Below are 26,127 nucleotides of genomic sequence, written 5' to 3'. Positions count from 1 at the left end.
TTTCCTGAACATATTACAGTTTATTTGTGTAGTATAGGGTGACCAGACGTCCTCTTTTACCCGGACATGTCCTCTTTTTTAGACTTAAAAATATGTCCAGGCGGAATTTCACAAACGTCCGGGATTTTGTTTTTCTAGAGTTTACATAGAGTTTCGAGAAGTTTCGTTCACAAACTAGTCCCGCCCTCCCCTACTCTGATTGGTTCGCTTGAGCGAGAAGGGATTGGACGGTCTGACTGTAGAGCTACCATTATTGGTCGATAACCTTCTCTGTAAACATTTAATTGGTCAGTCTGCACGTCAGTAGTCCTTGTTTACGTCAGACAAAGCTCATGTGCCCACCCTCATCTCGAGCAGCTATGACGAAACGTAAATGTAAGTTCTTGGATGAATTAAAAAAGAAATTCCCATGTTAAGTGTAGTAAATAAAGATGTAAAGGACCTAAAAGCGCACACAGGTTCAGCTAAGCATACAACGGCAGCGAAGGGCAAGAGCTCATCACACCCCCCCCCCCTTTCCAAGACATGTGTCCTCTTTTTCACCATCTCATATCTGGCCACCCTATGTAATTTTGGTATATGTTACAGACACAAGAACTTTTATTAGATTAGTGTTGCGTTCCTGGCCAAGCTGAAAACTGAGCCATAGTGTCCTCTGCGGAGTAAAGCCATTTTACCCACTACACTGTGTGAAGCTAATGTACAAAAATTGGCAAAAGTATACGCAAGTTTGGTAGCTTCTACCACTGTTTTTAAAAATGTGATCAACTTTAGTCCATGTTTATAGGTAAACATGTGTCATACAGTGTCACCAGCCACATAATCGACCCATAACCTTCAACACAGTTTGAGAGAGGTGAGTTCTAATGTAGGCGGGCTGTGTCCATGCTTGTGCCCACAACTAGGTTATACTTGTACCCCAAAATTAAAAACGAAAACTTCATATTTCAGAGGTCAAAATTATTCGGTGTAGTGACCGTTTTGATTCTGAGGCATACTAGCACTTCAATCCATCTGAAATGACCACTGTTTCTGTGCAGTCTGTATCCTGCAGGACCCGGCAGACATGGTCCTGGAGGAGGTGGACTCAGATTGGGAGAGGCAGCAAGCGGAGCAGAGGGATGCTGGTGCAGTAAACCTGGGAAACCCACAGGGTCAGCAGAGCAGCCCCTTGCTGGATGCTCTGCCCAGTGCCCCATGCCAGCTGCTAGATATGGATCAGGAGGACGTGGAGACCCAGACAGATAGCTGGACTCCGGTGGTGGAAAAAATCAAACAAGAAGCTGAGGAAGCCGCCATGGCCTCCGTACAGGAGAGGTGAATGAACGAGGACTGCAGGATCACTTGAGGATAATGATATCTAACTAAAAGACACTGTGGATAGATAGGTAGATGACTGGGAGGATGGATGGTGGATGAGAAGACAGCCTGTAATTATGCTTCCAAGATGATGACTAGTCTCAGTCTCAGAGTGTTAAACATGTGAAGCAGTAGTGCCTCTCACAACAAACCTGAATTACCATAAGCACTTACTTCAGGAGGTGAATGTACATTAATACTTTCTGTATCTTGTCTCACATTTTGTTATGGCTGTGTGTGTGTGTGTATGTGTGTCCGTATGTGTGTGGGTGTGTGCAGGCTGGAGCAGGAGCGTCTGGAGGCTGCGAGGATGGCAGAGGAGTTGGCTCTGCAGGCAGCAGAGCGAGCGGTGAGACAGCTGGAGGAGGAACACACCTCACTTATCACCTTGGAGCCAGAAATGTCGGAACCAGACATTGGAGAACAGTGAGTCTCATGCATATACAAACACACACACACACACACACAAACACACACACACGCAACATGAGGACCTTTTTTTCATAGAAAATAACACACAGAAATGGGTTTTCAAATTCCATAGTGATTCCAAAAAAAATAATAATTGGTAGCTCAAAAATATGAATTTTACTGGTGAAGGAAAATATTTAAACATGAGTGAATGTAATCAGTAGGTGTCGCAGTCACACAGCTCCAGGGACCTGGAGGTTGTGGGTTCGAGTCCCGCTCCGGGTGACTGTCTGTGAGGAGTGCGGTGTGTTCTCCCTGTGTCTGCGTGGGTTTCTTCCGGGTGCTCCGGTTTCCTCCCACAGTCCAAAAACACACGTTGGTAGGTGGATTGGCGACTCAAAAGTGTCTGTGTGTGTGAGTGAATGTGTGTGTCTGTGTTGCCCTGTGAAGGACTGGCGCCCCCTCCAGGGTGTATTCTCGCCTTGCGCCCAATGATTCCAGGTAGGCTCTGGACCCACCGTGACCCTGAACTGGATAAGGGTTACAGACAATGAATGAATGAATGAATATAATCAAATATTTCATAAGTCATTCTATGCATTTCTGGCTTTTGAAATTTCACATAGCTATAAAATTTCATATAACACAAGGTGGTGGATCACTGGAGAGTTTAAATTATGTAGAAATAACAACTATAACACTAGGATTAAAGTGCATGGTTTTACAAAGAGCCTGTACCCCACACTCTTATTAAAACACACAGTATTCAAATACTCCCTGTCTGTTTTACAAAGACTGTCCAATATCCAAGAAGAAGAAAATGAAGAAGATCCAGAGTAAGTCCCAACTTTCCCTCCTCCCTTTGGCCTTCATTGCTTCTTTCCTTCCTCCAGCTTCTGCAGAAGTTTGACTCCTATGTTTGACTTGATACGCTCGCCTTTCTTTCTACTGAAAACCTGCTCTGCTCTTCCTCCCTTGGCCTAGTATCTCTCTCTCTCTCTCTCTCTCTCTTTCTCTCTCATTCTCTTTGTTCTCCAGTGCAATAGCTGATCTTTTATTTGTTTGGATTTACTTTCTTTACTGTACAGGTTGCAGCCACTGCATGAAGAGAGCGAGGAGGACAATGATGATAATGAAAACAAGTAAGACTTTCTATTCTCAGAGCTCCATGGCTAACAGCTAACACTGTTAAAGCTATAGGCCTTGTCTCATTATTCACACTTCTACCCTCCAAAAGTGTACAAGTCTGTATTGTGTCTCCTTTGTTTACTTGTCCCAAACATGGGGACTCAAAAGCACTGTTAATAAGCTTTTCTCACAAGTGTATTTCAGACCACACAAGTTGCGGTTATCTCAGAACAATTAGTTATAATAACAATTTATTAATTTTATAATTATTTATTAGGGCGGCACAGTGGTGCAGCAGGTAGTGTCGCAGTCACACAGCACCAGGGACCTGGAGGTTGTGGGTTCGATTCCCGCTCCGGGTGACTGTCTGTGAGGAGTTGGTGTGTTCTCCCCTTGTCCGCGTGGGTTTCCTCCGGGTGACTGTCTGTGAGGAGTTGGTGTGTTCTCCCCGTGTCCGCGTGGGTTTCCTCCGGGTGCTCCAGTTTCCTCCCACAGTCCAAAAACACATGTTGGTAGGTGGATTGGCGACTCAAAAGTGTCCGTAGGTGTGAGTGTGTGAGTGAATATGTGTGTATGTGTTGCCCTGTGAAGGACTAGCGCCCCCTCCAGGGTGTATTCCCGCCTTGCGCCCAATGATTCCAGGTAGGCTCTGGACCCACCGCGACCCTGAATTGAATAAGGGTTACAGATAATGAATGAATGAATAATTATTTATTGTTATAATAACTATTTAAGTTATTTGTCAATTGAGTTATTTTTCAGTTTTTTTTATTATTATTATTATTTTAAACGTGTTGACTTATGTTCATCAGACTTATTTTCTCAAAGTTCTCACTTATTATCTTATTATTTTACATCATTTTAGGATTATAAATGATTTGTTTTGAGCTCATGGTGTTCAAATCAATGAGTGAAGACAGAAAAAGTCCAAAAGAGAAGAAGACTTGTGCTAACCATACACTAGAAGACTTTGAAAATATTCTGAAAAGACTTTTAAAAAAACTAAAGTCTGACACCCTCTGACCACTGAAGGCAATTAGTTAGTTTTTGAGACAGCTCTCCTGAACACCTGTTCAAGATGGTGGGAGCACTCTGCAGCTCTAGCAGGACTCATGTGATTTTATTCCAACACTGGAAGTCTGTCTGTGACAGTGAAATTGCAAAAGTCTTTGGTGTAAGGTTGGCATTAGTGGAGAGTGTGTAGTCTTTTGTGAAGGTGGAACAAATTTCAGAGTTAGAAATGTAAACATGTCTCCGGAGTCTAAATAAAACTAAATCCAGATGAAAAGAAAGGCTTGATTATTACTTTTTGCTGCGCATAGATTATAGAAGCTTTTCTTTCATCCAGATGTCTGCAGCTGAACATTCGTAGGACGTTGGGTTGCTTTCCTGTAGCCCACGCTTCATGCAACACTGCTTCTAGCTTGAAATATTTTCAGCAGAGTCCTGTACCAGAGATTATTTGTCATTAACATTATCAATATTTTATAACGTTATTTACCAGGTTGCCATAGAATATTCAAGTTAAATAAACTAGTAAAAATAAAGTTGATTTGTTTACAATGTCCTGGGCATTAGGCCTGCTGGGCCTTCTCCTGGACTTTCTGCCCAACCCACAGGCCCCTGAACTGTCCACATCCTGTTTTATTTTGGTCTGGATTCTATTTCTGAGAAATGACCACAGATGTTAAATACTGGCTTCTTCCCCTCTGCTTTGCCACGTGTAAACCTGACTCATCCCCCTTAGAAACATAGTAGACACCCAGTGAGCGTTTAGGCCACGAGGCTGAGTAGAGTTCAGACTGACCGCTGCATTCGGACTTGAACTCAGTTTTCACATGGAATGTGCTCAGTTTCTCTTTCTCACCACTTTCTTTCCTGTGAAACTTGCTCTCCAATGTAAACAGGGCAGACATTAAGAGGTATGTTGTGAAACATTAACACTAGGTTCTTATATTTTGGCTCCCTGATCAAATTATAGTTATTATTTTTATTATTATTAAAAAATAGGTTTTTCTAATACTTTATTTTCAGAAATACAAGTTAATAATAGAATACTATATAATAAAACCTTGGGGACTCCCCAGGGTTTTGCCCTTTTGTCAAATGACCTCAGAGAATCAGCGTATTTTGTTGATACGGTAAAACCACCTCATTAATTAGCAGTCTACAATGAACTCTGCAATAGATTACACATATGTACCATGCATCTTATATATATCCGAGGAAAACTGAATGCTTTCATGTTAGCTTCCACAATTTATAATGCGTTATGTTTTTGTTATTGTTGTTTGTTTTTATTTTTAATAAAATATATCGCCATGACGAATGTTTATTACAGTTTCACCTCTCAGCATCTAATGACATTGGCACGGTGTAACCCTCTCACCGGTTGCTATGGTGATTTATCCCTGTTTTGAGCAAACAACAGCAGATGTACCACAGTAATCTGTCAAAGATGATACAGAGGGATATGTGAATATGTTTAGGTTAAAGATTAAATGGTAAACTACCAGAAACAGCTCAAAAATAAAGAAGGTTCTCTCATCAAAGTAAGTAGATGCAAATGTTCTCTAACTTATGATTAACCTTCCTATCTTTCCTTAGTTTCCTAAGACTTTTAACGCTGAATTATAACTAATTTAAAATATTTGAAGGTTTGTTAATTTTTTAATTAATCACTGGCATCAAAAATGTTATATCATTTGTTTTTAAGTTGTAATTACTTTACGGTACCCTTGGTTCTGTACTTTAGACTGTTTCAACATAGTCAAGAAAATGTAATGTTCTTCCAAAAAATAAGCCAATTTTGTTTATGGACATTTTGTAAATGTGACTTGCTCATGAGAGCATTGATCTGCTGAAGAAGTCTGACTGAATGGCCAATTTTTTTTGGGGTCTTTTTTTCATTTCCTAGTTATACTACACATAATGTTAAATCTGACAAAAGAAGGTATCAAAGTTTTAAACAATACAAGATTTTTATTAGAATGTTTTTGATTTTTTCAACCCCTTTATTAAGTGATTTCATTGTAATATTTAATTTTATTTTGTCAAAATATTTTACTGTAATTTGAAATATATCTTGTGTTATTTCTTGAAACAAGCAAAGTTAAGTTTAAACTGTACATGCACAGTTTGTATGCTTTGCACTGAAAAACTGGATAGCTAAAATAAATCAAACCCAGCAATGTTCCACCATCGAGTGTAAAGCCAAAACTGCTGCAAAGTGTGAACAAACAGTACCCTTCAGAAGAAATGTGTGATGAGCAGGTGTCCACAGACTTGGACTTTATTTTTCCAAATGTATTTAATATATATCTCTTTTACATAAAATTCTATATATATAAATTTGCAGTGCATCTGATTTTTTAGCTTATTAATTAATTTTATTCACATTTCTCCCTCTCTAACTGCGTCTCCAGGTGTCTGGTGGATGTGTGTCCAGCAGAAGAACTCGAAGTGGAGAGTCCCCCAAGGGCAGAGTCACCAGAGCCTCCCAAAATTCCCCAACCCCCACCCCCACAGCCAGAACCTGCAGCTGTACGGAGGACCTCAGCACCAGTCGTCACCTCCCAGCCTCAGCCTGCCTCCTCAGAGCCCTCCCGCTCAAACGCTGTGCAGGTAATAGTGCATAATATGACAGATATGGCAATAATTCAGGATAATTCTTCATTCTGTGGAATTAACAGTGCCTTTTTATTTCACAGGCTCCAGAAGCTCCAGACGACGCTTCAGAAGAAGGATGTGGAGGTCAGTGGTAGTCATAAACGTAAAGGATTTAAAACAGGATGTTAAGTGTGTTTTTACAATGAAAATGTGTTACGGTATGTGTTATCTCTGTGTCTGTGTGGGTTTCCTCCGGGTGACTGTCTGTGAGGAGTGTGGCGTGTTCTCGCTGTGTCCGCATGGGTTTCCTCTGGGTGACTGTCTGTGAGGAGTGTGGTGTGTTCTCCCTGTGTCTGTGTGGGTTTCCTCCGGGTGACTGTCTGTGAAGAGTGTTGTGTGTTTTCCCTGTGTCTGCGTGGGTTTCCTCCGGGTGACTGTCTGTGAGGAGTGTGGTGTGTTCTCTCTGTGTCTGCGTGGGTTTCGTCCGGGTGCTCTGGTTTCCTCCCACAGTCCAAAAACACACGTTGGCAGGTGGATTAGCAAATCGAAAGTGTCCATAGGTGTGAGTGTGTGAGTGAATGTGTGAGTGTGTGTCGCCCCGTGAAAGACTGGTGCCCCCTCCAGGGTGTATTCCCGCCCGGCGCTCAGTGATTTCAGACGGGCTCTGGACCCACCGTGACCCTGAACTGGATAAGCGCTTAGAGACAATAAATTAATGAATGAATGCAATTTGTATAATGTTAGTTGTTTTTTATTGATAGATAAGGTACAACTTAAGAAGAAAACGTCAGCATTTGGGGTAAACTATATTTTTTAATACAAATTAAAATCTTTACAACATTTCAATGTAAGCTGTGAAAAGAAAAACGGGGCAGAAGTTGATTTTAAATGTTTTTAAGATAGCTACGATAATACTTATTTATTTGGTAATATTTATTCGTTGTGAAGGAAATGTTGAGGTGTGTATTGATGTAAAATGCTGCTTTTGTTGATATATATATATTAAAATAATTGTATTTAAAATGAATATGTGTGGAATAAAACCAAGATAATTTGCTTGTTACCACATGAAGCCATTCAGCAGCTGAACTCATGAACCATAAAGCAGCTTTACCACTGACCATTTTTAATAGTTTATTTATTTTCATAGCATTTTCAGTAACATACAGCACTTGGTTGTCTGCAGTGCCCTCTAAGTGCTCCACAGTAAAGAGTTGGATTCTGCGCATCCCTCATGCCTCACACTGCTTCAATAGCTTCAACCATTTGCTGAAAAGGGGCAACTTCACCTCCCACAAGCTGCCCTCCCCCAGACTGCCTCCAGACCTGCTGCTGCTGTACCAGGAGTTCTCTCAGCTCCCCAAACAGGCCCAGCAACGCTGCCAGAAAGTTCTCCAGCGCCTCAACAGCCTTAAGCCCCAGTAGGATGCCTCAGAAGCAAAGCCTAGACCTGGAATTAGAGTCATTGAGTCATGTAGATAGAGCATTTATTAGATTTAGTAAACACTCCCCCACAACCCTCTCATTGCCTCATATTACTAAAAGCTCCAGCACCCCTCACAACCTCCACCTCACCCTCGAAGAGCTTCTACCTCACACTGCTCCTTACTCAGAGACGCACCGGTCCCCAAACACACACTCAGGTGAACCAGCCTCTCTTGGTGTATTGTCTGGTCCTGTGTTGTGCTAAACATTAAGCTTTGCTTTGCTGTAATATGTTTTGTGTTTTGTACTTTGTCAAAACTAGCTATAAATATTTCAAGTGTAAATAATAATTTTGTAATATTTAAAGACAATTTTTTCTAATATTACACCCCATTGAACAAAGATTTTAAAGTGGCTTTATAAGATAAAATATAATAAAATATCAATGGTTTGTTCCTCTCCCAGTTGATGCCTAGCTTTGGTAACAGCACATTTGAGGTATGGCCCTCATCCGTAATCATTTATCAGCATCTGTTTTTGATTTGTTTGTGCGCATGTGCGTGTTTGTTTTCAGAACGTCCACATGTGAATATAGAGGAAATTGATGGAGGCGCTCCCACCGTTCCCCAAATACTTGAACCTCAAATATCTAATGGCTCCATCCTCACTGTACCAGTTTCTGATCTGAACAAACACAGGTCAGTCTCCCCAGCTGGTTACTACAGATTACTGGTTGTGTGGTGGAGAGTAAAACATGTTGAAATTACTACAGATATTTAGGGTGTTAATAAGAAGTCACTTCATGCGATCAGATCCTCACAGCAATGTTCCAATGTCGAGTGTAAGGTTTACTCAGTATGGTAAATAATATTTTATTCAGAATAGTGCTATATATATATATTATTGTATATACAGGGGTTGGACAATGAAACTGAAACACCTGTCATTGTAGTGTGGGAGGTTTCATGGCTAAATTGGAGCAGCCTGGTGGCCAATCTTCATTAATTCCACATTGTACCAGTAAGACCATGTGCATCCAATGGTTCAGACATTGTGTCCTGAAGGCGGTGCCGTGTATCAAGACGACAATGCACCAACACACACAGCAAGACTGGTGAAAGACTGGTTTGATGAACATGAAAGTGAAGTTGAACATCTCCCATGGCCTGCACAGTCACCAGATCTAAATATTATTGAGCCACTTTGGGGTGTTTTGGAGGAGCGAGTCAGGAAACGTTTTCCTCCACCAGCATCACGTAGAGACCTGGCCACTATCCTGCAAGAAGAATGGCTTCAAATCCCTCTGACCACTGTGCAGGACTTGTGTATGTCATTCCCAAGACGAACTGACGCTGTATTGGCCGCAAAAGGAGGCCCTACACCATACTAATAAATTACTGTGGTCTAAAACCAGGTGTTTCACTTTCATTGTCCAACCCCTGTATATTATTGTATACTTTTACTTGTAGGTGTGTGTGCGCAGAGCAAGTGAATTGTAACAGTTTTCTGAATCTTTCAGACATTAAAGACTTGTTAAACGTAATAAAATCTCTAATTTTTGCCTTTGTTTTTGACCTGCTGCAGCAAAGCTTCGGTGGTCGGCATTGACAGAGAAAATGAGTTGCACACCCCTGGTCTCCTCAACGTGGAGGAAGGGTTAGTGACATTTACGTTTATTTATAAAAACATGACACGCAGGCTACAGGAAGTTATGACTACATCTTTCCAGTTGGTAGCTATATGTTTTTTTACTAGAATTTCATGACCAAACTATCCCTTTAAATCTTACTGGATGGACATTATTAAAACATGACAAGCTGCCAGAATCTTGGTAGAAAAGACACAGTAAAATTTTTTAGCGGAAAAACAATGGTAAGGTGACTTTAGTCTTGCCTGCAGTTTCCGAATTGCCCTTCCTACTCTGTGTATACACCCATCAGTCAAAACATTAAAATGACTTCCATGTTTCTACCCACACCTTACCATTTCATCATATAGGTGCACTTTGTATTTCTACAGCTATAGACCATAGCCCATCTTGTTGCTTTGCTTACTTTGGTAGCCCCCTTTTCACCCTGTTCTACAGTGGTCAGGACCCCTGTGTTTCTTTATGTCAGGGATCCAGACCGGCCTCTTTCCGCTTCCAGTCAGACAAGTTTTGTGGTGAATGAACGACTGCAGGATCTGGTGAAACTTTTCAAAGAACGCACAGAAAGAACTAGAGACAGACTGCTGGATCCGGATGCATCTGAAGATGAGAGCCCCTCAGGATGTGAGTAAGGCAGTGAATTCATAGAAAGATCATACTGTTCAGAACTCTGGTTCTATCACCATCAGAGTGAACCATTCTAATCTTTTCAATTTCACAAGAAAGAAACTTTGACCTCAGTAGCATCTTTAACATCTAAGTATTGCCCCCCCCTCCCTTGACATTGCATTCTTAGCACCTGTGAAAAAGGCTGATGCTCCCCCACCCCCTCCCCCGCCTCCTGGTGAGGAGAAAAAAGAAGCAGCGGATGGAGAGAAAGAAGAAGAAGAAGAAGTTTTTCTGGAGTTCATGGGATTTCAGGTCAAAATGCCCACAATACCCAAGTGGCTGAGAACGATACTGGAGTTCCGCTTCCCTTCCAGCATCGATCCCTACACAGGTGCGACACTGTACAAAGCTGTTATGTTTCAATATGATTCATTCATGACTTATTTTCCATTGTAAATAATGAAATACATATAATTGTGAAGGTGAAGATTTTTGCAGTGTTTGGCTGCTTTGTTTCCTCTCGGCAGATTTGATCTACGTGGTATGGCTGTTCTTGGTCACATGTGCATGGAACTACAATGTGTGGCTTATCCCAGTGCGTATGGTCTTCCCTTACCAAACTCCAGAGAACATCCATCTGTGGCTGTTTCTTGATTATCTGTGTGACACCATTTACATCATAGACATCCTAGTGATGCAGCCCAGGCTACAGTTCGTCAGGGCCGGAGATATTGTGGTGAGTGGACACAGATGTGTATATATATAAATTCATGAGGGATCTCGTTTGGGGTGGCATGGTGGAATCACAGGCAGAATTACTGTCACAACGCTTCAGGATCCTGGGGATTTGAGTTCCAACCTGTGTCTGCGGTTGTATAATGGGATAATGCAAGTAGAGAGGTGCGTTATTTCAGTCCAGTATGAAGTGTGTGCTTATTTACAGTCTAAAGGGTTGATTTTTAAATTTCATTATACATCATTGTCGCAGTCACACAGCTCCAGGGGCCTGGAGGTTGTGGGTTCAAGTCCCGCTCCGGGTGACTGTCTGTGAGGAGTTGGTGTGTTCTCCCTGTGTCCGCGTGGGTTTCCTCCGGGTGACTGTCTGTGAGGAGTTGGTGTGTTCTCCCTGTGTCTGTGTGGGTTTCCTCCGGGTGTTTCGGTTTCCTCCCACAATCCAAAAACACACGGTGGTAGGTGGATTGGTGACTCAAAAGTGTCCGTAGGTGTAAGTGTGAGTGAATGTGTGAGTCTGTCTGTGTTGCCCTGTGAAGGACTGGCGCCCCCTCCGAGGTGTGTTCCTGCCTTGTGCCCAGTGATTCCAGGTAGGCTCTGGACCCACCGCGACCCTGAACTGGATAAGGGTTACAGACAATGAATGAATGAATGAATTATACATCATTACACACTATTTTCTTCATAAAGTGATGTGTGTTTTGCAGTGTGATAAGAAGGACATGAGGGAAAACTATATGCAAACAGAGCGATTTAAGGTGAGTGCCACCATTCTTTCACAAAAGCTCAGTAAAGATTCTGAACTGATTACAAACAGTGTTTAAATCAAATCATGTCTGTTTTGTTGTGTGAATGTTTCAGATGGATATGATCAGCCTGTTCCCCCTGGAAATCCTCTACTACTACACTGGAGTGAAATCAGTTTTACGCTTCCCTCGCATTCTAAAAGTAAACAAACATTTTACCTGTATATTTCAAATAGCTTGCATCCCAGAGACTCACACCCCAGTTACTTGAAGCGTGACTCAGACTCACACTGCAAAGCTAAAGACTAACCCAGAGACTCAACTCAGATTCTCACTCCAGAAATTTAGGCTTGTTTCTCAGGGACACGAGACTCAACTCGAGACACTGCTTTTACACAAACCTTTAAGAGAACTCGAATCAGACTCACAGCCCAGAGACTAAAGATTCAACCCAAGACTTGTTGTGGATGTGCACTGATGAGGCTTGAAACTTTTAGCATGTAGCACGCACTTGTACACACACACACACACACACACACACACACATGGCTTAGATGGGGTAGGTAATAATTAAATTAGTTTGAATATTTACTATATAGAACTGAATATTTTATTGACTATAACTCTGCCTTTTTCTGTCAGTATCAAGCATTTTTTGAATTCAATGATCGTCTCGAGGCTGTGATGAAAAAGGCATATATTTACAGGTAAGCTTCCAACACACACGCACATGCACCGAAGCTATTGTGTGCCCTGGTTCATCATTATCCCCTTGCTTTAATGCTTTTGCCAGTTGTACCACCAAAGGATTATACCGGGTTTTTCTGACATTCCCACATTCCAGGTTGACCACTGTGGGGTATCTATAAATGAGTGATTTAACAGACATTATGGGGCTGACTCACCAGAGCTTTTAGTTCTTAGTTTGGAACAAAACAAGGGTGATATATAATGAAGTATCTGATCAGAAACTATGCGTCTGTCTCGAGTGTTTATATTCAGTGCTTTTCTGATATATTTTTCTCTTCTCGTTTTTCTACCTGCTCTCAGAGTGATCCGGACGTCTGCATACTTGCTGTATTCTTTGCACATTAATGCCTGTCTGTTTTACTGGGGCTCTGATTATGAAGGCTTGGGCTCCACTAAGTGGGTGTATAATGGTAAAGGCAACAGGTACATGTCATTTTTAAGCTCTCTGTCCTAAAAGACTCAGGCCTAATTTCCAAACTACTGTGAAGAACATAAATAAGGAAATATTTTAAAAATAGGATCTGCTGTATGTTAAATATATAATCGCTGTCCAACTGTAAACATGTATCTACAAAAAAAAAGAAAGAAATAATACAATAATAGTACTTTTATAGGAAATGGAAAGATACCTTTTTAAATTTCAATGGAAGTGAATTTAAAAAGTTTTTATTCCAAGTATTTTTGGAGCATTTCTATTGGTTCATTCATCATTAAATTTTACAGTGTAAAGTACACAGCTCCAGGGACCTGGAGGTTGTGGATTCGATTCCCGCTCCGGGTGACTGTCTGTGAGGAGTGTGGTGTGTTCTCCCTGTGTCTGTGTGGGTTTCCTCCGGGTGACTGTCTGTGAGGAGTGTGGTGTGTTCTCCCTGTGTCTGCGTGGTTTTCCTCCGGGTGACTGTCTGTGAGGAGTGTGGTGTGTTCTCCCTGTGTCTGCGTGGGTTTCCTCTGGGTGACTGTCTGTGAGGAGTGTGGTGAGTTCTCCCTGTGTCCGCGTGGGTTTCCTCCGGGTGACTGTCTGTGAGGAGTGTGGTGTGTTCTCTCTGTGTCTGTGTGGGTTTCCTCCGGGTGACTGTCTGTGAGGAGTGTGGTGTGTTCTCCCTGTGTCTGCGTGGTTTTCCTCCGGGTGACTGTCTGTGAGGAGTGTGGTGTGTTCTCCCTGTGTCCGCGTGGGTTTCCTCCGGGTGACTGTCTGTGAGGAGTGTGGTGTGTTCTCCCTGTGTCTGCGTGGGTTTCCTCCGGGTGACTGTCTGTGAGGAGTGTGGTGTGTTCTCCCTGTGTCTGTGTGGGTTTCCTCCGGGTGACTGTCTGTGAGGAGTGTGGTGAGTTCTCCCTGTGTCCGCGTGGGTTTCCTCCGGGTGACTGTCTGTGAGGAGTGTGGTGAGTTCTCCCTGTGTCCGCGTGGGTTTCCTCCGGGTGACTGTCTGTGAGGAGTGTGGTGTGTTCTCCCTGTGTCTGTGTGGGTTTCCTCCGGGTAACTGTCTGTGAGGAGTGTGGTGTGTTCTCCCTGTGTCTGTGTGGGTTTCCTCCGGGTGACTGTCTGTGAGGAGTGTGGTGTGTTCTCCCTGTGTCTGTGTGGGTTTCCTCCGGGTGACTGTCTGTGAGGAGTGTGGTGTGTTCTCCCTGTGTCTGCGTGGGTTTCCTCCGGGTGACTGTCTGTGAGGAGTGTGGTGTGTTCTCCCTGTGTCTGTGTGGGTTTCCTCCGGGTGACTGTCTGTGAGGAGTGTGGTGAGTTCTCCCTGTGTCCGTGTGGGTTTCCTCCGGGTGACTGTCTGTGAGGAGTGTGGTGAGTTCTCCCTGTGTCCGCGTGGGTTTCCTCCGGGTGACTGTCTGTGAGGAGTGTGGTGTGTTCTCCCTGTGTCTGTGTGGGTTTCCTCCGGGTAACTGTCTGTGAGGAGTGTGGTGTGTTCTCCCTGTGTCTGTGTGGGTTTCCTCCGGGTGACTGTCTGTGAGGAGTGTGGTGTGTTCTCCCTGTGTCTGTGTGGGTTTCCTCCGGGTGCTCCAGTTTCCTCCCACAGTCCAAAAACACACGTTGGTAGGTGGATTGGCGACTCAAACGTGTCTGTAGGTGTGAGTGTGTGAGTGAATGTGTGTGTGTGTGTGTCTGTGTTGCCCTGTGAAGGACTGGCGCCCCCTCCAGGGTGTATTCCTGCCTTGCGCCCAATGATTCCAGGTAGGCTCTGGACCCACCGCGACCCTGAACTGGATAAGGGTTACAGATAATGAATGAATGAGTGTAAAGTACACTGGCTGTGGTCAAATGATGAAGTATACTAAAAATTGACTAAAATTGAGATACATGTTCATAATTAGACAGCGGCAAATTATTTCTACTAAAAATATAAAAAATATATAATTCTGTGTTTGTGTGTGTGTGTGTGGTCGTATGTGTATGTATACAGCTATATCCGCTGCTACTACTTCGCTGTGAAAACTCTGATCACCATCGGAGGTCTGCCGGACCCCACCACTGTGTTTGAAATTGTCTTCCAACTGGTCAATTACTTTGTGGGGGTCTTTGCCTTCTCCATCATGATCGGCCAGGTAGATGGAAACAGGAATCTCAAGAATATAAACTGAGAGGGTTTAGTGGGTAAAACCACTGCTTTTGTTTGTTTGCTTTCATTCCTGAGTAGATAATGCTTCACAGATAAGAGTCCTATTAACTCCTGCCACTACATCAGCTTAAATCTGTAACGTGATTAGAATCTGAGCATAAATGTAAATGTAAAGGAAATTTGATAACATCTAGAGTGTATTTGTGTATTTGTGTGTGTGTGTGTGTGTGTGTGTGTGTGTGTGTGTGTGTGTGTGTGTGTGTGTGTGTGTGTGTAGATGAGAGATGTTGTAGGTGCAGCGACTGCAGGACAGGCGTACTACAGAGCATGTGTTGATAGCACAGTGAACTACATGACATCCTACCGCATCCCCCGCGAAGTCCAGAGCAGAGTCAAGACCTGGTACGATTACACCTGGCAGTCCCAGGGCATGCTGGGTAAGCACAAACACAATCCATGAGGCATATTATTTTCAGTAATAGAACTTTTCACTAAGCTGATTTATGTTGCAATCTGCATCAAACCGGTCCATATCAGGAAATGAACTCATTACAAAACCAAGTCAATAACAGTGTTTTCTTAACCATCTTTAATTTGAGAGGTTTATCCCAATTAACTTTTTTTTACTAAATGCTAAATGTGAATAATTGCTATCCTTGGATGTTCCTTGAATGTTCCTCTTCTCTGTAGATGAGCGGGATTTGCTTGTCCAGCTTCCTGATAAGATGCGCCTGGACATTGCAGCGGATGTGAACTATTCCATTGTCAGCAAAGTGGCACTCTTTCAAGTGAGTCGCTGTTAAGGGATTCAGTTTTCACTGTAAACATTATCTCAATCACGGAGATACACTGCTGACTGTAAAACTATAAATAGAAATATAACATATTAACAGATTAATGAATGCCAATAAATGGAATTACAGAAAAATGAAGCTACATACCATTGTCTCAGAGGAAGTACAGTACTTAGTAACACAGTATATTCATTCATTATCTGTAAGTGCTTATCCTGTTCAGGGTCGCGGTGGGCCCAGAGCCTACCTGGAATCACTGGGCGCAAGGCGGGAACACACCCTGGAGGGGGCACCAGTCCTTCACAGGGCAACACAGACACACATTCACTCACTCACTCACACCTACGGACACTTTTGAGTCGCCAATCCACCTACCAACGTGTGTTTTTGGAGTGTGGGAGGAAACTGGAGCACCCGGAGGAAACCCACGCAGACACAGGGACACCACACCACACAGAGACGGTATAGATTAGAATTAAATATGTTTATTGGCCACTTACTTGCACACAAAGGAATTTGTTCTCTGCATTTAACCCAATCCGTGCAGTGAAACACACATTTACACACGCTAGTGAACACTAGGGGGCAGTGAACACAAATGCCCGACCGGTGAGCAGCCCAGGGAGCAGTTGGGGGTTAGGGCAACCTCCCGGTTACAAACCCAGTTCCCTAACTTAATAAACTCCTTAATAGTGTACATAGCTACAAGTGTTCGTTCTTGTTTTCATTCTCAGGGCTGTGACAGACAGATGATATTTGACATGCTGAATAGGCTGAAGTCTGTGGTCTATCTCCCGGGAGATTTCGTGTGTAAGAAGGTGCGTTTGTCTTTTTTAAGCACTTTTTATAACAAGATATTTATATAAACAGGTCAGCCAAAATATTTAAACCACCTCCTTGTTTCTAAACACACTGTACAATATAACAGCTCCACCGACCATATACATGCATTCCTTTTTTGTAGTTCTGCAGTTATGGACTTGATTATCTATTGCATAAATATGATTTTTCAAACTGTCGCTAGGGTTAATGTCAGACTGGACGTCAAGCAGGACTCGAAAAAGCCTTTTATCCTTTAGCCTTTCATGTCTCTGACTCTCTCTCTCTCTCTCTCTCTGTCTCTCTCTCTGTCTCTCTCAGGGTGAGATTGGGCGAGAGATGTACATCATTAAAGCTGGAGAAGTGCAGGTGGTAGGGGGTCCTGATGGCAAGACTGTGTTTGTGACTCTGAGAGCCGGATCCGTGTTCGGGGAAATCAGGTGATTTTTTGGGAAGAGTGTGAGTTATTTCAGTCCTTCCAGGGCGGGGTCGAGTTCCGAGAGTGAAAAGCAGACTCTGCAAGTGTGAGCCATTGTGGTGATAGTCATAATGCAAGTCATCTGTTTAAGCCTGTGTGGAATTGAATGTGAAAGTTCATCAGCCAAGACCTGCACACTCCTTTAGTTTTGCACTGGAAAGAATAGGCATTGTTTTATCGCTATTGGAAGCTCACGATTACCTGTGAGTTTTGTGCAAATTGTACAGTTGTGCTAATCATAACACATTCATTTCCTGCCAAGTTTGCAATTTCCTGCAAAGTCCTGAAGGGCAGGACTCTTAAACATGTTGAGTGTTACCTGTTCTAAAGGTGTCTTGAAATTTGTCTTCATCAGCTTGCTGGCAGGGGGTGGTGGTAACAGGCGTACAGCTAATGTCAAAGCTCACGGTTTCGCTAACCTCTTCATCCTGGATAAGAAGGACCTGGCGGAGATCCTGGTGCACTATCCTGAGTCCGAGAAGCTACTGCGGAAGAAGGCCAAGTGAGGGAGGGGCTCAGACGCCAATGCAGAGCCCCAGCAAATATCTTACACACACGCATACACACACATACATACATATGGTTTTGATGTCAGAGCATTATAGTGTTACATTTCCCAACTTCACGATATAGACTTTATCAAACATTGCAGCTCTTGAAGTCTGTAAATTCCACACGTGCAGATTGTGATTACAATATTATAAACAATTCATCTTTCAGACAGAGTGCGGATATGTGTGAAATCTCAGCCAGCATGTGATTCTGTTAGCATTTGCATAAATGGAGAGAAAGACACACCCACTGGAATGTAGGAGTCTCATGACTTGTGTTTTCTGCTCAACCATGGATTCAATTCATCTTCAGGGTCAATGCCTGTCTGTGTCTGAGTGCATGTGCTCTGTCCATAAAGGCCAAATTATGTTAAATCCCAGTGTGTCCTCATCTTACATTTCACATCCCTTCATTTCACTGCCCATCATTACCCTATCAAGCCGTTAAATAAAGCAGCTGATTTAATGGTGCTGGTCACCCGTCTGTGTAACTGAACATGCGTGAGCTGCTCTGTGTCTTTGTGCTTCTCAGGAAGATGCTGACGAAGGATAAGAAGCCCACAGATGAAAAGGCTGAGGTCAAAGAAACTGGTGAAGTCATCCCCCCACGACCGGAAACGCCCAAACTCTTCAAGGCCGCCTTGAAATTGGGGAAGGGAGAAACATTCAGCAAGCTGAAGGAAACCTACAAAAGCCCTGGAGTCACACTAGAGGTACATGCATCTATTTACTCACAGAGGCAAAGACAGACTAATTAAATATTGAAAATTATAAGTTAATTCAGAAAAGAGGAAGTGAAAGAAATTTAAAACCCAGATGTAATCACAGCCTTCATTTGAGTCTCTGACTGTTTCGCTCTCTCAGCCATCTGCGAGTGTCCCTGGTGGCCCTGTACCTCCGCCGTCCCCTGTGCACCGCCGCTCCCCTGTGCCACACCTGCACCCTCAGGACCTCCAGGATACGGTGTCAGAGACTACAGACAGCTCCATGCTCATCCGAATGGCCCCCCTGCCACACGGGGAAGAGGTCCTGTCGGTGGAGATGAGCCCTCCAGACGAGCGAGAGAAAACTGAGGAGGGGAAGAAAGATGAGTAAAAGGGGAGAGAGAGAGAGAGAGAGAGAGAGAGAGAGAGAGAGAGAGAGAGAGAGAGATAGCCAGTGAAGGAGCAGCTCAATGCCCACACTCTTAAAACTAAAGGTGGAACAATAAGGTACAAGAACAACTTTAAACTCCCCAAACAACCTTGGAGTAGTTCTTTTTTTAATGGTTATTAAGCAGACATTTTTTGGTTTTACACTATGCCTTCTTTGGATGTTTCTACAAAGAATGATTTTGGTTTTCCTTAAAGAAATGAAAATTTCTTACTGATGGTTCTGTAAAGAATAAAGGATATTTTTAACATTTACAAACCTTGATGTAATGTAACGTTTCTATAACAATTTAATGGTTATTTAGAAACATCCAATTAAGGGACCAACAAGGAACATTTAGTGTTAAGAGGATGTAGGGTATGAGGTTATGCATGGCTTTTGGACTTATGGAAATATGAGGCTGAAATATTCTTGTTTGAACTGTTTGGATAAAAAAAACATACAGTACAAGTTGATGTGAAACAGTAGCTGTGTAAACCTAATGAAATATATGAGGCATTCGTTTTCCTTGGGTACGTAATTCACAATAATCAAGTACCTGAATATGCTGCTAGCTTTAGTCTAGCTTGTTTCCCTTTAAAGCTATTAATGGCTGCAAATAGGTGAGTAAAAGTAGAGGAGTGTTATAAAAATAAGACGCCAATGTGTTGTGGAATTTACTTTCGGCTGGAAGTTGATTCCACATCATGTGCTGCACTAATTTCAGGGTTTTGTGCTTTGCCTGCTATTAAACTGCTACTGTCTCTTCCATTTTGGCCTTAGCGGAACTGTCAGACACAAACACACACGCACACACACACACACACACCCACGCACATTGTGGCACAATGATTTCTTATAATACTTTTTATATTCTATAATAGATGAGAACAGTTGAGACAATTTAAAAAGTCTAATTTTGGCCATTCCCAACAATACTTCTGAATTTCAGTGTAGCCCAGTCCTTGAGATGCAAAGAAAAATAATGAGTGTTTTGATGTGAAATGATTGATTGTAGAGAACTTTACTGACTCTGACGTCTTTACAGTGTTTGTGAAAGGAACCAGGGGTTGTGTAAATCTCAGTAAAAGCATTTTAAATGTTTTTGACTAAAATCTGGTCTCGAGATTATTACTAAACTAGAAATTTCTTTAAAAAACTTTACATATAAAACTTTATCCAGTTCAGGGTCGCGGTGGGTCCGGAGCCTACCCGGAATCACTGGGCAAAAGGCTGGACCACACCCTGGATGGGGCGCCAATCCGTTGCAGGGCAACACACACTCACACCTATGGACACTTTTGAGTTGTCAATTCACCTCCCAACGTGTGTTTTTGGGCTGTGGGAGGAAACCGGAGCACCCGGAGGAAACCCATGCAGACACAGGGAGAACACACCACACTCCTCACAGACAGTCACCCGGAGGAAACCCACGCAGACACAGGGAGAACACACCACACTCCTCACAGACAGTCACCCGGAGGAAACCCACGCGGACACAGAGAGAACACACCACATTCCTCACAGACAGTCACCCGGAGGAAACCCACGCAGACACAGGGAGAACACACCACACTCCTCACAGACAGTGACCTGGAGGAAACCCACCAAACACCTAGTTCATTCATAACAATTTTATTTAATTTCTTTCTGTGAGGGAGTGGACGTCTGGTTCCTATCACAACCACTTGGTTCTGACTACCGAGAATGTAAAATGGAGTAATGGAGTTAATCAGCATGGCTACATTGTAAATATTTAAATTTGAAAAATGGTGAAAGATCAGTTGAATTCCTATTTAATTTTTTAATAGCCTTTGTCCCATACGTTGGATTATGTATATACCTTTCTGTAAGACACGTGAGAATTTCATTTACGTAAAGATTGCTGTGTGAAGATGTATGACGAATGTAATTAATTTTTTTTAACCAGTCCAATTTTGACTTCTGATTCTAGAAAGAGCATAAATGTACTTTGAAGTGTAAAATGTGAACATTTTGTAGATGTTGTGTGTATATGTGTCTAGTAGATGTGTGTGTAGTTAATGGTATTCGTCTTTAAACCTCTGCAGCTAACCGTATTGATCTGAACCATCTGTCCTAGTTTTACCCTGCATTTTAACACACATCACAGACAGACGATTGGAAATTAGTTTCCAGGTCAGTTGCAGTTTTCAGGTCAGCGTGTGCTAACACTCTGCTGTTTGAACTTTTCATAATAGACAGACTTTCTCTCATTGTGAAGCAATTATTAATATTTTTCCTTAAAGAAGAATCGGGCTTCCAGGGCTCGTAGGTCCATCTGGACGTCTGCCATATTAAACAGGAAGTCCACAATTCCTTTTTAAACATTTGCTCATCATTTCCCCATTGAGACGTAATGTCATTTAGTGTTTTGGTGTCAAATGTTTCACTGTTTCAGACTATTTCTACACAGTGTTGGTGAAAGGACCCAGACATCACAATCTTCTTCAGGCAGTGTATCCATGAGCATGTTGTATAGTACACTTTTCGAGATACTGAATTCCTCTGACGTCTGCTTACATTCACAACCACTGTGAATGATTTGGACTTTCATTCCTAATAATAGAACTTATTAGAGAGAGAGAGAGAGGAGGTGGGAGAGAGAGAGAGGAGGTGAGGGAGAGAAGGGGGGAGAGAGAGAGGGAGAGGGGGGAGAGAGAGAGACAAAGAAGGGAGGGAGAGGGAGAGAGAGAGAGGGAGAATGTAGGTTAAAGTGGAATTCTTCCTGTGTTAGTGAGACACACAAGAGGAAAAGATCAGGAAGCACAAGTATTTTTTTTTCATTGTTTCTCTCCTCCAGCTGACCAGAGAGCGGAAGAGAGAAAAGGCGGCAATCTGTGAAACAATACTGAGCTCAGTTCAGTGCAGAGGAAACTCTCTGATAGTGTCTGACTTTAAGGAATGTTCTTTAGTTTTACGCTGGAGCAGAGGCCTGGACTTAACACATAAATAAACTGGACCATTACTGCTCTAAAATGTAATATTTTAACTAATAAAATACATTAAGGAGTTCACCAAGCCGTTACAAGTAAACCAGCAAATTACACTATTTTTTTACTGAAAGTAAATTAGCAGGCAGGGCTTCACTGTACTTATTATAGAAAATTATAATTAGGCACAAGACCCAACACATCAGAGTCAGTAGAACAATGGAGACACAATATAATTTGTGCTTATTTAAGTCTATATATTAATGTCTGTGTATAAATTAATGTTTAATAAATTAAAGATATTATTTTAGATTACACAAGTGCTAGAGTTTTGTGAATTCATTCTTGACTTAACTCATCGGTGTGGTATATGTGCTTCCATATTTCCCAGTGTTTGTTCTAGATAGGGTACATGTGATTGGTGAAGGGCGTTAGAGTCGGACAAAGTTTCCCGACCTTTTTTGTCTGTTGGAAGTTTTAAACAGATAAGTGTGTGCTTCTTTGTTTCTCTTTTTGCTCATACATCTGTGTATAACTTTGTAATGTTCGTGTTGCATTGATGTTTTGTGTTGTAGGTCTACTGTATAAATGTATATAATTTCTTAAAGCAGGAAAAAATGGTGTTTGCATTTATTTAAAATGACTTTTTAAAAAAATCAAAAATGATCTACTTAGTTCCTGTTGTGTATGAGTATTTCTAACCACTGTATTTATTGAAATAATGCCTGTACACAAGGACTTTTCATTTGCAACTTAAATAAAAGAGCTCCGCATAGTGTGCAGAGAGTGTTCCTTATCTGGGTTTTAAAGAGATACTGGGGGATAAAGCTGACTAATATTATGGAGATTTTTTCGTCTGGTGACACACGAAGTAAGTTTCTGCTGGAAAGTGCTGTCTGCCGTGTCCCGGTGTGTCATTTTGTCTCCACCCGTTTTCAGGAAAGCCCCGCCCTCTTGTGCTGTGATAGGCTAATAGTGCACACTAGAACGCAGCCTGTCCAATCGGTTCACAGGTAAGTCTTCACGTCATAAACACTGCTACGTTAAATCAGAAAGGTTTCTTTTAGAATATTTATTTACAGATTTGATCATTTTACACCCCACCTATTGTTCACACTCTTGTGTTTCCAGGGTATTTTAAATGTGCATTTCCCAGCCATTCCACAGACATGAAGAAAAAACTGGTGTTTATGGTTTGACTGATTAAATCTTCATGCAACATGCTAAATTTATTAGCAGACATTTATAGATGTTTTGATGATTAATTCAGGTTACGTTATAAATAATAATACATATTCTATTTATTTATTTTTTTGTATGCATGTAAAACCAGTACTTGTTTTATGGGATATGTATTTTTCTAATTATGTAGACACCTCAATATCAGAGTCCCATGGCAGGCATTAAACCCAAAACTCTAAAAGCTATGTGGCACCTATGTTACCTGTGTACTCTATAAAGTGCCACCCTGACTTCAAATTTTAAGCCGTTTATGTTATAAAAACAAAAAAAACTACCTGAAAATGACCACGTTTTGTTACATTTTTTACGTTAAAAGCCGTATATATATAACATTTCTTTTTTTATGTATTTCCGCTGTTTTGTTTAGGTTAATGTCTGCTCTGTATTTTTATATAATATATTCCCGTCTAAATTCTCACATTTCTGATTGGCCGACAGTTTGTGCATTGTCCAATCATAAAATAGAAAGGCGGGGCTTGTCTGAAAACGGGCGGGAGAAAGTGACGCTCGCGACGAGTGGCAATTTTTTATTAGAGTGGGGCTGCGTCCCCTCGACTCGAGGGAAAAGACAGAGCTGTGACTTTACCGAGTCCGGTTTTAGCCTAAATAAGGATTTTAAAAAGAATTTAGCTGCTACAACTACAACAGCCCGTCACAAGAGAAGGCGTAAAACATCGAAGAAATTCCAGGAGAAAGAAGCGTTTGGTGAAGAGGACAAAGTAAGTGCATTCCTCAGCCAACTGACTTTAACACTGACTTCAGCGTCAGGGAGACGAACCGCCCAGGGTTTCTGTGTAAACAACATTATTTGAGTTCACACTTCCTTAGAATTTGATTCTTCAAGAACGTGTTCCTTTAAGGCCTGACTCCTTCTAAAGGATGTGTTAACGCTGAAAGTTTTTAACTCTTAATTATACGCTTGTCTGAGCTGTTTTTTTTTTTTTTACGAAAAAAAATAGCAGACAGTGTTTATGTATGTGATTTTTATTTATACATTTGTATGTAAAGTGGCTCTAACTTTAGAGGAAGAATCTAATTGATTTGTAGTTTTTGAATAAGCCAGTTTGTGCTCCACAGAATGGGTCTCTCATATGTGGGTAGCCATGTTTAAAATGTAGATATATAGCTTAGTAAAACCAATTCGTTTTAGAGCTATGAGAACAAATGTAAGTCCAGTTTATATTTATGCAACTTCTCAATTATGATCAGCTCTGTTTCTCCAGAAGTTTCTGACAGAGCAGATCATTAGATACTGACTAATCTTGCAGGACAGAGGATGCTCAAAAATGCAGTCCATCAGCTTTCTTAAATAGTGAGGATATCCCACGGTGGTGTAACAGGTAGTATCGCTGCCACAGAGTTCCACGGTCCTGGGGTTGTGGGTTCGAACCCTGCCTCAGGTCACTATCTGTGAGCTTTTCCTCCAGGTGCTTTGGTTTCTTCCCACAGGCCAAAAAACCCATGGTGGTTGGTGGATTGGCTGTTCAGTGTTGTCCCTAGGAGTGGATGGGACCATGGGTGGCTGGGTGGGCCCGTTACCTATAAAATGTACAACGTGAAGGGCAGCCATTTTTATTGAATGTTTCATGATGAATGGTCTTATAAAAAGCTCCATTATTGCATGAAATAAATTTACTTTCATTAAAAATTAAACTTTTATCCTTCTTTAACTTGACCATTTGAAAGATTAAAACATTTGACACACCTCAGATGTTTTGTGCTGTCCCAGTAAACTAGGAACGTCCCTGGACATTCAAAATAGGTCTAAAAGTAGTCTGTCCGTCAAGGACATACTTTAAACGTCAATGGACGTCCAAATTCCATCTTAATAAGTTAGTTAAGTGGTGACCAATCGATAACGTCAGTGGACGTCCAAAACGCGTTTTATACAAGTAATTTATTTCGGGACCAATTAATAACGTCAATGGACGTCCAAAATACGTCTAATAGTCGTCTTTTCAATGTCTGTGTTTGGACGTCTTTTCAACTTTCATTTTCAACCTTTAGAGAACGTTGATTAGACGGCAGTCATTACGTTATTTCAACGTTGAATCAACGGCTGAATGTTTACTGGGGTAGCAGTTTATTTTGTACCACTATTTCTGTAAAATCAATTGCTACTCTAGTGAATCATATGTGCTATCCCTTCTCTTTCATGGTTTGAGAATCTAAGGGCTGTCTAATTCATTTGGTGTAAACTCACACTTTCTGGTTGTCTCTCTCTTTCTTTCTCAGGGGTGGTTTCTGAACGACAAAAAGAAGTAGTGGCTCGGAAAAACTCCAACTGCTTGACAGCTATAATTTTGCAGAGGACAGGGACAGGACTTTAGTGGGTGAGTTCAAGATTAAAACTCTAACAAACTGAGAGTGGGTGCCACCCAACACACAAAAAAAAGGAAAGGTTTTCATGTTGTTGCTAAAAATACCCAACGCAGTCAGTGTAGAACAGAACAGACTTTTCCATCAGCGGCAACGAGATGCTTTTAACATGCCGCATTGAGTTCTTATGTAAACAGTGTCTCAAACAGTGTGTTGCAGGAGACTGCAGCGTTGCACTGTGTCAGGCACTTCACATTTTTACTGTTTTCCTGCTTCAACACACCCAGGTTAACTACCATGAAGTGCTTGGTAATGAGGCATTGAGTCAAGACTAAAATGGCTAGGGCAGTACTGGAAAAATAAATAACGAGAATTATTACAGAACTGGGTTTTACAGCAAAACGTTAGCACGTGGTAAGACAAAAAAGTAACACTGCTCTAAAGAAATACAACTTTTTCTGAGGGACTTTAATGAGAATCCTGCTTTTTGTTGTTTGGTAGATTGGTTAAATACCTACAAAAGTTAAGTAACTTTACAAACCTGTGATCTGCATTTCCACAGCCAAGCAAAACATACCCTGCAGTACCCAAGTACCGCTGACTGGTCCGATGCCGTCAGCATAGTGTAAGCATTAGTAAATGCATGACGGTGTGGTTATGTCTGTGTTTGTGTGTGTTTTGAGAGTTCATGGTCTCTAAATGCAAAAAACATGGCATGCTAGATGATCAAAATTCTCGGGAAGGTTGGGTGGGTGAAGTAGAAAATGCCTGCCGCTGCTGCTGTGTGAAATAAACAGTGGTGTGTTTGGTATTTGGGAGGCAGGTCGGCCAGCAGTTCTTCCTGCTCTTCTTGTCTTTTCATGTGAA

The 26,127-nt window shown here is 41.9% G+C and overlaps 2 protein-coding genes across 3 annotated transcripts in view; both read left to right on the top strand.

The window, feature by feature from the left end:
* cngb1a (cyclic nucleotide gated channel subunit beta 1a) overlaps nucleotides 1–21,355 on the top strand; it is a 32,280-nt gene extending 10,925 nt beyond the window's left edge. The window contains exons 9-31 of the mRNA XM_066685121.1: nucleotides 1,041–1,317; nucleotides 1,639–1,785; nucleotides 2,565–2,606; nucleotides 2,859–2,912; nucleotides 6,324–6,522; nucleotides 6,609–6,651; nucleotides 8,507–8,630; nucleotides 9,517–9,588; nucleotides 10,050–10,204; nucleotides 10,377–10,580; nucleotides 10,717–10,925; nucleotides 11,629–11,679; nucleotides 11,783–11,869; nucleotides 12,310–12,374; nucleotides 12,718–12,840; nucleotides 14,820–14,961; nucleotides 15,253–15,412; nucleotides 15,666–15,763; nucleotides 16,504–16,587; nucleotides 16,910–17,028; nucleotides 17,422–17,568; nucleotides 18,150–18,330; nucleotides 18,482–21,355. Coding sequence (XP_066541218.1) covers nucleotides 1,041–1,317; nucleotides 1,639–1,785; nucleotides 2,565–2,606; nucleotides 2,859–2,912; nucleotides 6,324–6,522; nucleotides 6,609–6,651; nucleotides 8,507–8,630; nucleotides 9,517–9,588; nucleotides 10,050–10,204; nucleotides 10,377–10,580; nucleotides 10,717–10,925; nucleotides 11,629–11,679; nucleotides 11,783–11,869; nucleotides 12,310–12,374; nucleotides 12,718–12,840; nucleotides 14,820–14,961; nucleotides 15,253–15,412; nucleotides 15,666–15,763; nucleotides 16,504–16,587; nucleotides 16,910–17,028; nucleotides 17,422–17,568; nucleotides 18,150–18,330; nucleotides 18,482–18,712 — 3,014 coding nt within the window. The 3' untranslated portion in view covers nucleotides 18,713–21,355. The remainder of the gene's footprint in view (nucleotides 1–1,040; nucleotides 1,318–1,638; nucleotides 1,786–2,564; nucleotides 2,607–2,858; nucleotides 2,913–6,323; nucleotides 6,523–6,608; nucleotides 6,652–8,506; nucleotides 8,631–9,516; nucleotides 9,589–10,049; nucleotides 10,205–10,376; nucleotides 10,581–10,716; nucleotides 10,926–11,628; nucleotides 11,680–11,782; nucleotides 11,870–12,309; nucleotides 12,375–12,717; nucleotides 12,841–14,819; nucleotides 14,962–15,252; nucleotides 15,413–15,665; nucleotides 15,764–16,503; nucleotides 16,588–16,909; nucleotides 17,029–17,421; nucleotides 17,569–18,149; nucleotides 18,331–18,481) is intronic.
* Nucleotides 21,356–23,486: 2,131 nt separating this feature from the next.
* The window catches only part of kifc3 (kinesin family member C3), a 44,162-nt gene continuing 41,521 nt past the window's right edge, over nucleotides 23,487–26,127 (top strand). For both annotated transcript variants that reach the window (XM_066685532.1, XM_066685530.1), the window contains exons 1-2: nucleotides 23,487–23,660; nucleotides 25,177–25,274. The gene's annotated coding sequence lies outside the window, so the exon portion shown is untranslated. The remainder of the gene's footprint in view (nucleotides 23,661–25,176; nucleotides 25,275–26,127) is intronic.

This window comes from Hoplias malabaricus, chromosome 11 (assembly GCF_029633855.1).
Source record: "Hoplias malabaricus isolate fHopMal1 chromosome 11, fHopMal1.hap1, whole genome shotgun sequence".
Taxonomy (NCBI): Eukaryota; Metazoa; Chordata; class Actinopteri; order Characiformes; family Erythrinidae; genus Hoplias; species Hoplias malabaricus.
This window is presented reverse-complemented; position numbering and strand designations above follow the sequence as displayed.